This window comes from Pantherophis guttatus, chromosome 10 (genome assembly GCF_059756535.1).
Source record: "Pantherophis guttatus breed Tessera chromosome 10, ASM5975653v1, whole genome shotgun sequence".
Taxonomy (NCBI): domain Eukaryota; kingdom Metazoa; phylum Chordata; class Lepidosauria; order Squamata; family Colubridae; genus Pantherophis; species Pantherophis guttatus.
Window position 1 is genome coordinate 16,425,245 of NC_142072.1, and position 13,754 is coordinate 16,438,998.

A 13,754-nucleotide genomic window follows, 5' to 3' on the forward strand; every position below is an offset into this window, starting at 1 on the left:
TTCAATTATTCCACCTATTTCTCATTATTACTTTCATTTTATCAAATAAGAATGTAATACATTAATATTCCCTTTATTTCTATCTCTTACTCTAGCTTTTAATCATATCACCCTATATTAAAAAGCTTTTCCTTTCTTTCCTATCTGACTTCTAATCATGTCACCTGCCTACAAAAAGAGAAAGAGAAAAAGAATAGAGGGGGAGATAGGAAAAGACAATTCAGAACAACAACCAAGAACAGGAATCATCCATCCATCATTTCTTGCCTGCTTTATACTTTAATTGCTATACTTTAAATAATGAGGGGTAGAAGGAAAATCAAGTCAAAGCAACAATAAAGAAAGAAAAAGAAAGAAATTATCTACCCATTGTCTCTTGCCCGCTTCGATACTTCAAATGCTATGCTTTTTTTTTTGACTTGTCTCCCCCATACTTTATTTATTTATTTATTTTATTTATTTATTGGTTTGATTTATATGCCGCCCTTTTCCAGAGACTCAGGGTGGCTTACAATCTGTTAAGCAATAGCCCGCATATTTTTCTGTGGGTCCAGTGGAAAGAAGGAAGGGAAATTAAATGAAAGCTGGCCATCTTTGGATTTAAATTTTAATAAATGTTCCCCTATACCCATGATGGCAAACCTACGGCACGCGTGCCAGAGGTGGCACACAGAGCCCTCACTGTGAGCACGTGCACTGTCACCAGCTACTCTTCCGGGTTTCATCACTGGCCAGCTGGTTCAGCACGCATGTGCACCGGCCAGCTGCTCTGTTCTGGGTTCTGGCACATGCATGCGCGCCAGCCAGCTGGTATTCGAAGACCAGTTGCGTGGCGCACATGTGCGCGCTGGAACCTAGAACAGAGCAGCTGACCAGTGTGCATGTGTGTGATGGAACCCGGAAGAGCAACTGGCTGCCGCGCACATGTGCACCGGCCAGCTGCTCTCTTCTGGGTTCTAGCACGCCATCATATGCGCACACTCCAGTTTTGGCACTCGATGCCGAAAAGGTTAGCCATCACTGCCCTATACAGTAGGGCAGATCCTCGCTTGACATGCTTGCCAGCTGTTGTCATAGTATTCCCTTTTTAAGCTGCTGTATGGCACTACGAAAAAAAGTTTTTATAAAGAGCCGAGGAGCATCTGAATGCTGCAGAAGAGGGTTCCCTTGGTTACAGTAAGAAGCCAATGACGTGGGAAGGGCACCAGAGTCTTGGCTTCGGAATGAAATCTTTGGCTCCCCAGATAGGAAAAAAGATGCATATAAGTTCCTGCTGCTTTCGGGAATGTTTATTATTCTGCCTTTACTGCCCTTACGGCTCCCTTTTAAAACATACTTCATGTGCTGCCCTTCCCAACCTCTAGATTTTTTTCCCTCAGGAATGTAGAAATGTATAATATTAAAGATATAATTAAAATATATAGATCTCTAAAGGGGGAAGGGAAGGAGAAAAAAAAAGGAAACGAGGGGAAGAAGAACGAGTTTTAGACTAAGATATAGGGGAAGAAGAATAAAGTAACAAATGGAAGACCACTATGAAACAATGCTTAAAAATGATAAGATATTTATATGTTGTATGTTGTGTAAATGTCAAATATGTATGTTAATAAAACTATAATTTTTTTTTAAAAAAAAGAAACATACCTCATGTGCTGCCCTTCCCAACCTCTAGATTTTTTTCCCTCAGGAATGTAGAAATGTATAATATTAAAGATATAATTAAAATATATAGATCTCTAAAGGGGGAAGGGAAGGAGAAAAAAAAAGGAAACGAGGGGAAGAAGAACGAGTTTTAGACTAAGATATAGGGGAAGAAGAATAAAGTAACAAATGGAAGACCACTATGAAACAATGCTTAAAAATGATAAGATATTTATATGTTGTATGTTGTGTAAATGTCAAATATGTGTGTTAATAAAACTATTTTTTTTTTAAAAAAAAGAAACATACCTCATGTGCTGCTCTTCCCAACCTCTAGATTTTTTTTCCTCTGACCCTTTGTTTGTGCTGGCTGGAATTCATGAGAGCTGTAGCCTAAAACATCTGGAAGGTTCCAGATTGGGAAGGAGGATCTCGTGTGAATTTCAGGGTGGTTTTTCCCCCCCCCTCAGAGACGGGTATGTGGATTTGAGTTTGTGTCACAGTTTGAAGGCCTCCATCCAGTTTGTTGTTACTTGCTTTACATAATAATAGGATCACGGGTCAATGAAGCAAACTGAGAACGAATAGGCCACCGTCAAAAATGCAATAGAGCGATTAAAAATCGCCACAATCGATATTTTAAAAATTCAGGGCACCGAGGGAGGAGAACAGTTAGTTCCTGACTATTAGAACAATTAACCAGTGGAACAACTTGCCTCCAAAAGTTGTGGGGGCTCCACCACTGGAAGTTTTTAAGAAGAGGTTGAACAACCATTTGTCTGAAATGGTATAGGGCCGTGATGGCGAACCTATGGCACAGTTGCCACAGGTGGCACATGGAGCCATATCAGTGGGCACGCGAGCTCAGCTCTGGCACACATGCGTGCGCCAGCCAGCTGATTTTCAGGCCTTCTGGGCCCATCAGAAGTCAGGAAACACACTGTTTCTGGCCTCCGGAGGGCCTCTGGGGGGGTGGGGAAGGTCGTTTTTGCCCTTCCCAGACTCCTAGAAAGGCTCTGGAATCTGGGGAGAGCAAAAAACGGGCCTACCGGGCCCACCGTGCCATCACGTGCCAAAAGCGGGGGGAGCACGGGGGGGGCAGGGTGCATAGAATTATGGATGTGGGCATGCTTGCATGTGACCCCACCACGCTCCCCCCATTTTTGGCATGCGATGGCAAAAAGGTTAGGCATCACTGGTATAGGGTTTCCTGTCTGAGCAGGAGGTTGGACTAGAAGATCGGTGGAATTCAAATATTTTAACAACCGGTTCTCTGCCCTAATGACTGGCTGGGTGGGCGAGGCCATGGTGGGCGTGGCCATGGGATGTGACAGGCAGCACTCGGCCTCCTGCACCCCCCTTGGAGCAAAAACAGACCATTGGGGGGCTGCCCCCCTGTGCCCCGTTGGACCAGGGGTTGGGGGTTGGGGACCCCTGAGCTAACTGATGGCTAGTGGCTTGTGTCCTGGGCATGACTCTTATATATAGTTATCAAAAGAGGATCAAAAAAGTCTATTTGTTCTTAGAGGTTAAGAATTTTCCTACCTGTTCACCTCTAGCTGAAAGATGCTCTCTGCAGCAGAAAGTGTGGCTTTATGAGCCTGGTTTTTAGTTACACATCTTGTAATCTAATTGCCTGGCTTGACAATTTTGTGTTCCTAATTCATGATTGTCTGCCTGTTGACCATGCAGTACATTTTGGAGAATGTTCCAAGTTGCCTCCTGCTATCCAGGAGCTCCAGTTATAAAAACGATAGAAGATGCAAATTGAATGAGTGCTCTGAATTTCGTCAAGATCAAAGACGCAATGAAAGCTTTCTCCCTGCGGATGTATTTTTAGAACTGTCCAAAAAATAATAATGAAAAAAAGAATTTTGAATGTTATGTTCATTAGGCATTCCCTCCTAATGGAAGTTTGGCAGCCCATGGGGACAAAGTGAGAGACATAATTGCTAGGTGTGAGTCTAATTCACACTTGATTTGCTGCTTTTTGTGATTGGAAAGTGATTTCTTCGCAGCCTTTAGCAGCGCGAAGAACATGCACATCTGTAGGCAACCAACTTCCACCTGTTTTTATTTGACTTAGTTTGGCAAAAAATAGGAAGTGCTAGCAAGGCTACCAAGAGCGATGACTCAGTGATTAAAGATGTTGATCTTATCATTTGGAAAGCTAACTGGATTTGAGACCTGAGTGCCGCATAATTAGATGAGATCTCATTAACGTGCCCCAGCTCCTCCCCACTAGCAGTCTGAAAGCATGCAAATGCGAGCAGACAAATAGGTACCACTTCGGTGGGAAGAGAACAGCGTTCCGTGTGCCTCGGCATATAGTCATGCTGACCACATAACCATGGTAGCATCTTCAGCCCCCCTCCTAGTCTCGGACACGGGGAAACCTTGACATTTACCTTTACTGGCAAGGACCATATTAAAATTGGTAGTAATTTGAAAGGGGATAGACATCTACTGCTTGATCTCCAGATTTTTTCATGCAACTTGGTAACCAACTTCATCGCACAATTTTCTCTATATCAGTTTTTCCTCAATCCTGGCAACTTTCAAGATATGGGAACTTCAACTCCCAGAATTCCCCATTCAGCCTTGCTGGGAGTTGAAGTCCACCTATCTTAAAGCTGCCAAGGTTGAAAAAATCCTGATCTAGGCCATAATGAAAAACGGGCCTACCGGGCCCACCGTGCCATCGTGTGTCAAAAGCAGGGGGGAGCATGGGGGGTGGTCACATGTGCATGCGCAGGAGGGTGGGGCGCATTGAATTATGGATGTGGGCACACGTACCCGCAACCCCCCCTCTCCCACCGCTTTTGGCACGCGACGGCAAAAAGGTTAGCCATCACTGGTATAGGGTTTCCTGCCTGAGCAGGGGGTTGGACTAGAAGACCTCCAAGGTCCTTTCCAACTCTCTTATTCTATTCTATTCTTGTCAGATCAGTGCTTCTCTACCTTGATTGGCTAGCTGGGGAATTTTGGGACTTGTCGTCCCCTCGTTAAAATTAAAATTGCCAAGGTTGAGAAACACTGCTCTACATTCAGCGAATGGGGAGGGAAATGGAAAGCAGAAACAGGTATCTCTATCCATTTCAGCGACTGCCGCTTTAATATTGTTGTGGTGCAGGAGATGCATTTTCTCTCTCACAGCTGCAGCAGGCTGCTGACTCATCATTTGTCCTTAGATGACCCCCACCGGTTTCTTGCCTGCTGTACAGGAGGCTGTGGGGAGGAGGAGAAAAGAGGTTGGGGGGGGGGAAAGTGGAATGTCATTGTGAAGAAGTCAAGCTTAAAGCTGCTGCATCCAGAGCCTTCTGAATTCGGCTAGACGTTTGTCATTCCTGGGACTGGTGTTTTTTTTTTTCCCTGCAGTGTGCAAGAGTTGCATCGTCCCAGCTGGTGGTGTTGCTAGAAATATGGGAGAAAGGCTGAATTCTATAAGCTGTGCCTCCGACACAACTATGAGCATATGGCTATTTTCATGTTTAGTCTGGTTTTCTTGCTTACTTTTGGGCGTTGCCAAGTTAATATGATACCAGAATGAAAACGATGAAGACATGCTCTAAAAATAATTTCCGAAACCCCTGCAAAACTAGCTGTTTAGACCATCTTGAAATAATAAACAGACTGCTTTAAATGATACAATGGGAGAAGAAGATGCTCCTAGAGTTTTCAGTGTCAGCACTTATGCAAGAATTACAAAGCTGGAACATATCCAATCCATGGTTGTCCGGTTTCTTCTTAAATCTCTCAACTGAGGGAGGAGCTATGCACCATTTCTTTTGGTATTGTTCCCATTGTTGAAAGTCTATGGAGATTCTCGGTCATCCAGGTCATGCTTGTCCCAGAGGTGCTTTTTCAGGAGGCTTTTCAAGAGCCTTGGTGGCGCAGTGGACTAAACTGCTGCTGTTAAAGTAGTACTTAGCGGTCAGCTGCCTGCAATTACTGCGAGTTCAATTCTCACCAGGCTCCAGGTTGACTCAGCCTTCCATCCTTTCGAGGTAGGTAAAATGAGGACCCAGTTTGTGGGGGCAATAAACTGACTTTGTATGAAATAGAACACCGCTCAGAGGGGCCCAGAAAGCCCTACTAAGCAGGTACATACAAAAGTATGAAGGCTATTGCTTAATGCATTGTAAGCCGCCCTGAGTCTCTGGAGAAGGGCGGCATATATAAATCGAACTAATAAATAAATAAGCTGGACTTCCTTGTTTTTTCTTTGAATGGTCTTGAAAGGATGAACGCCCTTCAAATGGTGTGGGAGTATGAATGGATTTCCAGAAAAATTGCAGACTACAAGAACCATTTGTACCACTCAAGTGACCCTGAGGTCACAGATAAACCTCCAAGTGCTTCAAGGACCCTCTAAAAGGATGCAAATGACCAGCTGTTTGCAAGGAAGATAAATCCTTCCATTCCCCACTATCATCCAGTCAGAGCTGAAGAAGCTTCTTGAATGAGAAGCAAAATGCCTTCAAAGAAAAAAACAAGAAAGTCCAGTTGCCTCCTGAAAAAGCACTTTTGGGATCCCTCTGACTGGTGTGAGGAACCCCCGCCCCCGTCCAGGATTTGATCACTTCATTTTGCCAATGCTTAACTGAAATCAATCTCCTAAGTCATCAGATAGTCCTTGCTCAATGACCGCAATTGGGATGGCAACTCCATCCCAATTGTGATAAGTCACCAAGTGATAAGTCATAGATCATAAGATACAATCATAAACATAAGATACAGACAACAATTGATAAACCATAATATACCAATAGGAGAAGGTAGTAGAAAAGATGAGAAGGATAAGAAGGTGATAAGGATAACAGCAATACAGCCTACTACACAGGTAAATGCAGGGTGCGCTTCAGAAATTTTAGCAAGGGATTCTCTGCCCAGTTGCTGCGTGGGCATAGCCATGGTGGACGTGGCCTAGTCGGCCTCCTGCACCACGGCGGGGGGAGGGGGCGTTTTTGCCCTCCCTGAGCTCCGGAGGCTTTCCTTGAGCCTCTGGGAAGGTGAAAATGGTCTCCCCAGGCTCCAGAGGGTCTCTGGAGGCCGGAAACGGTTTCCGGCCTTCCCGAACTTCCCATAGGCCCATTTTTCACCCTCCCTGAGCTTCCGCACACGCCCTGCACTTACCTGCATCCAAAACAGACCGCGAGGGGATTCCTGGGAGGGGCGGGGTGGGGTTGGCAGTGCCAGTCAGAAGTGGGATTTTGGGGTTCTCTGAACTGCACAGAATCTTAGCTAAAAGGTTCTTCCGAACCCATGCGAACCCCCAGCAGCCCACCCCTGGGTAAATATCTTTAGGCATAAGACAGTGCTGTAGAATCAGGTGTTTAGCAGAGTGATGGCACAGGGAAAAAAAACTATCTGTGTCTAGTTCTTTTGGCGTGCAATGCCCTACAGTGGCGTCTTGAGAGAAGAAATTGAAATAGTTTATGTCCAGGATATGAGGGGTCTGTAGATACTTTCTCAGCCCTCTTTCTGGTTTGTGCTGTATACAGATCCTCAATAGAAGGCAAGATATTGGGGTTTTTTTCTGCAGTCCTAACTATCCGTTGAAGTCTGTACCCATCCTGCCATGCCAATACAGTTGTTAAGCAAGACATCATGTGACTGTGATGGACTTGCAACCTCACTTCTGCCACAGTTGTTAAGAGACTCACTCATGGTCAGTAAGCAAGACATTGAGTGACCGTGATTTGCAATTTCGCTGCCGGCTTCTCTATTGACTTTGCTTGTTGGAAACTGGCTGCGAGATGTGCAAATGTGATCGTGGGATATGGTAAGTCATAAATCCTGCTGGCTATGAAGCACCCAAGTCTCAATCATGGGACTGTGGGATGCTACAATGGTTGTAAGTGCGAGGACTGTCCAAAAAGTTACTTTTTCAGCACCGTTATAGCATTGAACGGTTTCTAAACTGACCTGTTTAGAAATGAGCGAGGAGTATTTGTATCAGAAAAGTGTTATTGGAGCAAATCAAAGGAGGATAGTGCTAGTAAAAGCTGCTAGCTTTATCGCCAATAAAAGATGAGAAGTTTTCTTGGTATCACTTGTCAGGAAACACAAGTTAAGGGATACTGTCTCCCTCATATTCTTCTCTTGTGAATGTATTTGACCAGTTATCAAAAACAGTATTGGAGTAGATGGATTTTTAGATTTGACGCCGTGCAATTATTCTTAGGTTCTTAAATTTAAAAGTTTATTTTACATTCCATTCTTTAATTTTTGACTCAGTTGGCTGTTTTCTCAAGAGTTTATCCCTTTGAAATGATCCAGAACTATGCAACTCCCTGCAACTGCTTATGGACAGTTCAGATGGATTCTTTGGGAAATGTTGCTTATATGCATTGTTCTCTGGGCATTGTTAAACTGGGTGTGGGCATGGCCAGTGCGTGATACATCCGGCCCGTGGACACTGAGTTTGACAGCCCTGTTCTAAGCAATCACAGTTTGGTGATCTATTTTACAGCTCAACAGGTTCCATTCAAAACAGGTGGTCTCTTGTGCCCAGAAGTTCAGCAGGGAAGATTGAAGCAACTGAGGTGTTTATTAAAAATGGCTGCTTTTTATGAAAAGAGTCCCTTTGCCAGAGAATCAAAGATACAACTGGGGTGGGTTCTACTTACCTTTACTATCGGTTCACAACGGGGCCACGCGCGCTTCTGCAGATGCGCAGAAGCTTCCTGAAGACGTTGGGGTCGGTGAGCGGAGCCTCCCGCCCAGTGGTGAAATGTAAAATTTGTTACTACCGGCTCTGTGGGTGTGGCTTGGTGGTGGTGGGGTAATGTGACTGGATGGGCATGGCCAACTTTTTTTTTTTTTACTTTTAAAACCATTTTTTTCTACAACCTCTTCAGCTGAAGAGGTTGTAGAAAAAAATGCTTTTAAAAGCCTCTGACGATCCCAGCTGAGCCGCGCGATCATCAGAGGCTTTTTTTTTTTTACTTTTAAAGGCATGAAAAAGTGCTTTTAAAAATTAAAAAAAACCCTCTGATGATTGCGCAGCTCAGCTGGGCATGGGGGGAGAGGGGGTAGGGATTTTTGCTACCAGTTCTCCGAACCACCCATCGCCATCGCTACCGGATTGGGCGATTCGGTCCAAACCGGGAGCATTTCACCCCTGCTCCCGCCGGTTTTACTACTGGTTCTATAGAACTGGTCCGAACTGGGGGCAACCCACCACTGTGCTTACCATCGTTTTTGTCCCTAAACAAAATACCAAATTGTATTTATAGAAATATTAAAAAATCGATAACAGGTTGTAGGGAGGGGATGGCTGGGATTGAGTATCTCTGTATTTAGAGGGAACAGCCAACAGAATATCAGAATGAGAATTATTCCTATCTGGGATTTAACAATTTCATTTTATTCTGCCTCCAAGAATTGGCCAGCATTATGTTATCCCTGAATGTGCTCAGTCTTTTTCCTTTTTTCTCATGTCTCATTTTTCTCCCCCCAAAAAAATGCTTGGTTCACTTTTGCTGCCTCAGTTCTCCCCAGACTCATGATCACTGTCTGTTGGTGGAAATGATGTAATTTTGGGTTACCTCACCATGCCAAGCCCAGACTGATTGTTGGAAATAAGGAATTGAGGATACATATGACATTAAATAAGGAAGAACGGTCAATAATTAAACTGTGCCAGGTTCCTCCTCTCATTCATGTCTACTTCTGGAAGCGATACGAGATGGGAATTAAATTGGAGAGGAGATGTGGTAAGAAAGATGCAGCTTCATTACAGATAAATTGTTCTAGCTGTGCAATTTTACTAACCTAATAAACCCAGCTGAGTTATCTGGAATTTACTCCAGGGTAACTACATGTAACATTCCAGCTAATGACTATTGCATAATCCAGGCTGATTACAGATTCCAATGTATTCTGCTGCAGAAATCAGGTTGTCCAGGAGCCAAAATGTGCCACTGTGTTTCTTTAAAGGACCAAGTCTTGTTTCAGGATCCTTCACTCTTTCACATCCAGATTCTAGGAGAATGGTGTAATAAGGCGTCCTTGGTGTTCTCTGAGCTTGGTTGTTTCCTTGAAGACATTTCATTACCCAACCAGGTAACATCATCGGTGCACAGATGATGTAAGTTTAGTTTCTTGGCAAAACTGAAGAACTGGAGGATGCAGCTTTACTAAAGCTACTAAAATCTTGACCGTATTGCTTTTGTCTCTACTTACAGGATTCCACGTGATTCCAACCCTTTCCAGCATAGTTCCTGAGAGCTGCTTACTCATTGTCGTAGGACTGCTGGTTGGTGCACTCATTAAAGCCGTGGGAGAAACCCCTCCAGTCCTAAATTCCGAAGTCTTCTTCCTCTTCCTCCTCCCACCCATCATCCTGGACGCTGGTTACTTCTTGCCCTTGCGCCAATTCACTGAGAACGTGGGCACCATCTTGATTTTCGCGGTGATTGGGACATTATGGAATGCTTTCTTCGTAGGGTCTCTGATGTACGCCGTGTGCCGGATAGGTGGTCCTCTTTTATCAGACATTGGCCTCTTGGACAACCTGCTCTTTGGCAGCATCATCTCCGCGGTGGACCCTGTGGCTGTGCTGGCTGTTTTTGAGGAGATTCACATCAATGAACTTTTGCACATCTTGGTGTTTGGCGAGTCGTTGCTGAATGACGCCGTTACTGTGGTAAGTAGAGAGCACAGCTTTGGCAGAGCTGGCTCTGTCCTGGAATAAAGGAAGATTTTGTGGATTTGAGCACTGCTGAAGGCAGCAAAGGAGGAGGAGACACCTAAAATGTCTTGTGCACGATTCAACCAGGGGTGAAATGCTACCGGTTCACTCCGATTCAGGCGAACCGGTAGTTAAAAACAGCTACCGTTTCCTCCGAACCAGTATTTCCTACGATCAGTTGTGAAGCGGGGTTTAGCTTTGCTAGAAAGCAGGAAATCCTGCTTTCCAGCAAAGCTAAACTGCCCTGCACAGCTGATCCCTCCCCCGCTGTTTTACTTACCTTCCCAAGCCTTCTTTTGGCATGTACTGCACATGTGTGTTCTGTGCATGCGCATGCACATGCGCACAGAGCGCATGTTTGGTGTGCACTGCGTGTGTGCATGCAGCATGCATTTGGCGCACTGCACATGCGCACACAGTATGCATTTGGCACACAATGCGCAGCCAGAGAACTGGTACCAGACCAGTTCGGATTTCACCACTGGATTCAACACAATGTTCATACTGCCAAAGAAACACACTGCATGCGGGCATTGATGTAGGGATTATTAGTCGAGAGATTTCTGTCTCCAGAAGGGATCAGCTGATGCCAAGGGAACCTCAAAGGAAGGATCACTTTGCCTTTTGATTTCTTAGCATCCTTAAACTCTTAGCTTCTCTTGGTCAGAAATATCCTGTGTCTGTTCAGGATGAAGTGAACATTCATTTGACAGGCACCTACTTCTTGTCCTCCTAAATATTAGAGAGCCCAGGGATAGAAAACCGAGTTTGTCTGCAGAAGATCACAGATAATGTTGTGGCCCGTCAGCGGCCTGTGCAGCTAGTAGCTGATTCCAACAGCGAGGAGGCTGGTGTGGTGCTGTGCCAGCAGCCTGTGCAGCTGGCACTTGAGTCAGACAATGAGGAGGCTGGCAAGATGTGGTGCCAGAGGCGGAGATTCAGCCAGGGCCTTCAGAACCTCCAGAAGCTCCCATAAGTGAAGAGGAAGAAGAGGAGGACCCTCTTCTTGATGCACGGGTGCGCAGAGCTGCCAAAAGGCAGGAGTGGTTCTTGTGAACCGGTAGTGGAGATTTTGAGTAGTTCGGCGAACCAGTAAATACCATCTCTGCCTGGCCCTGCCCCCAATCTATTCGCTGCCTCCCAGGTCCCAGCTGATTGGCTAGAAGGAAAAATTCAGGGCTCACTTGACAAAGAAGAGAAAAAACAACAACAAGATACAGTCGTTTTAAATTGAGAAGCCAAGAAGCCTCCCAACTGATCGGCTAGAATCGATCCGTCCTTATAAATTGCTCGGTGGTGGTAGATTGGCAATTGAGGCCAAGCTGCCTGAAAACGGTTTCCGATGCTCTCAGTGATGGCAGAGCGGAAAAAAACTATTTAAACTCTTGCCGCGGCGCTTCAAAGGGCCGCCATACAGCTGATCAGCGGTAAAAGGCAGTGTGGTGGTAGACCAGTGCCTCCAAAAACAAATGGGTAGACCAGTGCCTGCAAAAATAAATGGGTAGACTGGTGCCTCCAAAAACAAATGAGTAGACCGGTACAGCTCTGCAAGCAGCTAAAAGCCCGGTAGACCAGTACCTCTGCTAAATCCTAAAGAATTGTTTGTCACATGACCACCAAGCCACGCCCACAAAATAAGCCACGCCCACAGAACCGGTAGTAAAAAATTTTAGAACCCACCCCTGATTCCATCAGTTTGTAGATTTAATTTATTTAAGAGCTTCAGATAAGTGGGTAGAAAGGTCCACTCTAAAGATCAGAGGACCTGCTGCCGGCCACTGTTAACAGTACTGAAGTAGTTGGCCCAAGAGATTGGCCTGAATATGGGAATTCATTTACTGTAGTCATGGCTAATGGACTTCATAATACATTGGTTGAAACCTTACTACCCTTTTTAAAAATTAAAGCATTCATTCCAGCCTCTTAATCAGAGATTCCCCCAGTGCCTAGCAATATTTATCCAAAATCCAATAGAAAACGATAAAGCCCCAAACATAATTTGCAACAAGTGAAACTAAAATAGCTAATGGGCCACTAAAAAAAGCCTTTGAGGACATGAACAGATACTTAGCAACTGGAAAAAGATGACGGCTCTCTAAAGGTGAAGCCTGCTAAATGTCAGAAACCAAAGGAAAAGTTCGGGCAAAATCTTTTAACTTCACGAAACACACTCGTGCATTTGTTTTTAAATTTACTGCATTATATTTCAGGTAGTCTAATACCTTATTTATTTAAAACAAGGTAGTCCTCAAACTAAGATCATTCATTTAGCGACCATTCAAACCTATGATGACACTGAAAAAAGTGACTTACAACAGGTACTCACATTTAAAACCATTGCAGTATTCCCATGGTCACAGGATCAACATTCAGGGGCTTGGCAATTTTAACAGATTAACAGAGTTGGAAGGGACCTTGTAGGCCATCTAGTCCAACCCCGCCCCCAATTGGCATATATTTACTAGGATTGCAGAATCCCAGGGTCATGTGACCACCATTTGCCTTTATTATATTTCATTTTATATTTTATTTCATTTTTTAAATTTGTGTGCCTCCTGTCTCATCTAGAAATGACTCTCGATGGCTAACAGAAGAGATAAACATTAAAATGATAAAACAATAATTAACAATAATAACGATAATTTACAATTTAAAAATGGGAGGAAGGGAGCACAAAGTACATGGGGAGAGGTGGGGTCTTCTCTTAATCTAGTAGCCGCCTCCAGAGTGGTGCCCCTTCCCGTTCAGGCCAACTGGTAGAGCCAGGTCTTCAGGTCCTTATGGAAGGTCAGGAGGGTGGGTGCGGATCTCATCTAGAGGGTTTGCCCTAGCTTACAATTAGTTTAATTTAGTTTGGTTTACTGTCATTGCACGTCGTACAACGAAATTAAATGCCATCTTCAGTGTACATTATAACTATAAAAATAAAACACAAACACACATCCTTCACATTCTATACAATTGAATTGAAAACCCCTGATATTGCAATATTGTACCATACAGTAGAATTCAATATGGTTATTGCCCTGGGATAGAAACGGTTTTTCAGCCTATTTGTCCTTGTTTTTATTATCCTGTACCGTCTGCCAGATGGTAATAGTTAAAAAAAAAAAAGGGTGCCCAGGATAAGAAGGGTCTTTAAGAATGTTTTGAACTTTCTTAAGGCAGCGGGAGCTATAAAGCTCTTCCAAAGAGGGGAGAGGCAACCAATGATCCTCTGGGCAATGACGTTGACCCTCTGGAGCGCTGTCCTATCTGCCACTGTGCAACTGGCAAACCATACACAGGTGCAGTAAGTTAAAATGCTCTCTATGGTGCAGCAGTAGAAGATCACCAGCAGTTTTTCATTCAGTTGTTGTTTCCTGAGAAGTCTCAAGTAGTTTAATCTCTGCTGGGCCCTTTTGACCAGTGCTGC

General features: G+C 44.4%; 1 protein-coding gene across 1 annotated transcript in view; it reads left to right on the forward strand.

Moving 5' to 3' along the window:
• SLC9A1 (solute carrier family 9 member A1) overlaps positions 1 to 13,754 on the forward strand; it is a 98,751-nt gene that overhangs the window by 48,990 nt on the left and 36,007 nt on the right. The window contains exon 2 of the mRNA XM_060691474.2: positions 9,834 to 10,294. Coding sequence (XP_060547457.1) covers positions 9,834 to 10,294 — 461 coding nt within the window. The remainder of the gene's footprint in view (positions 1 to 9,833; positions 10,295 to 13,754) is intronic.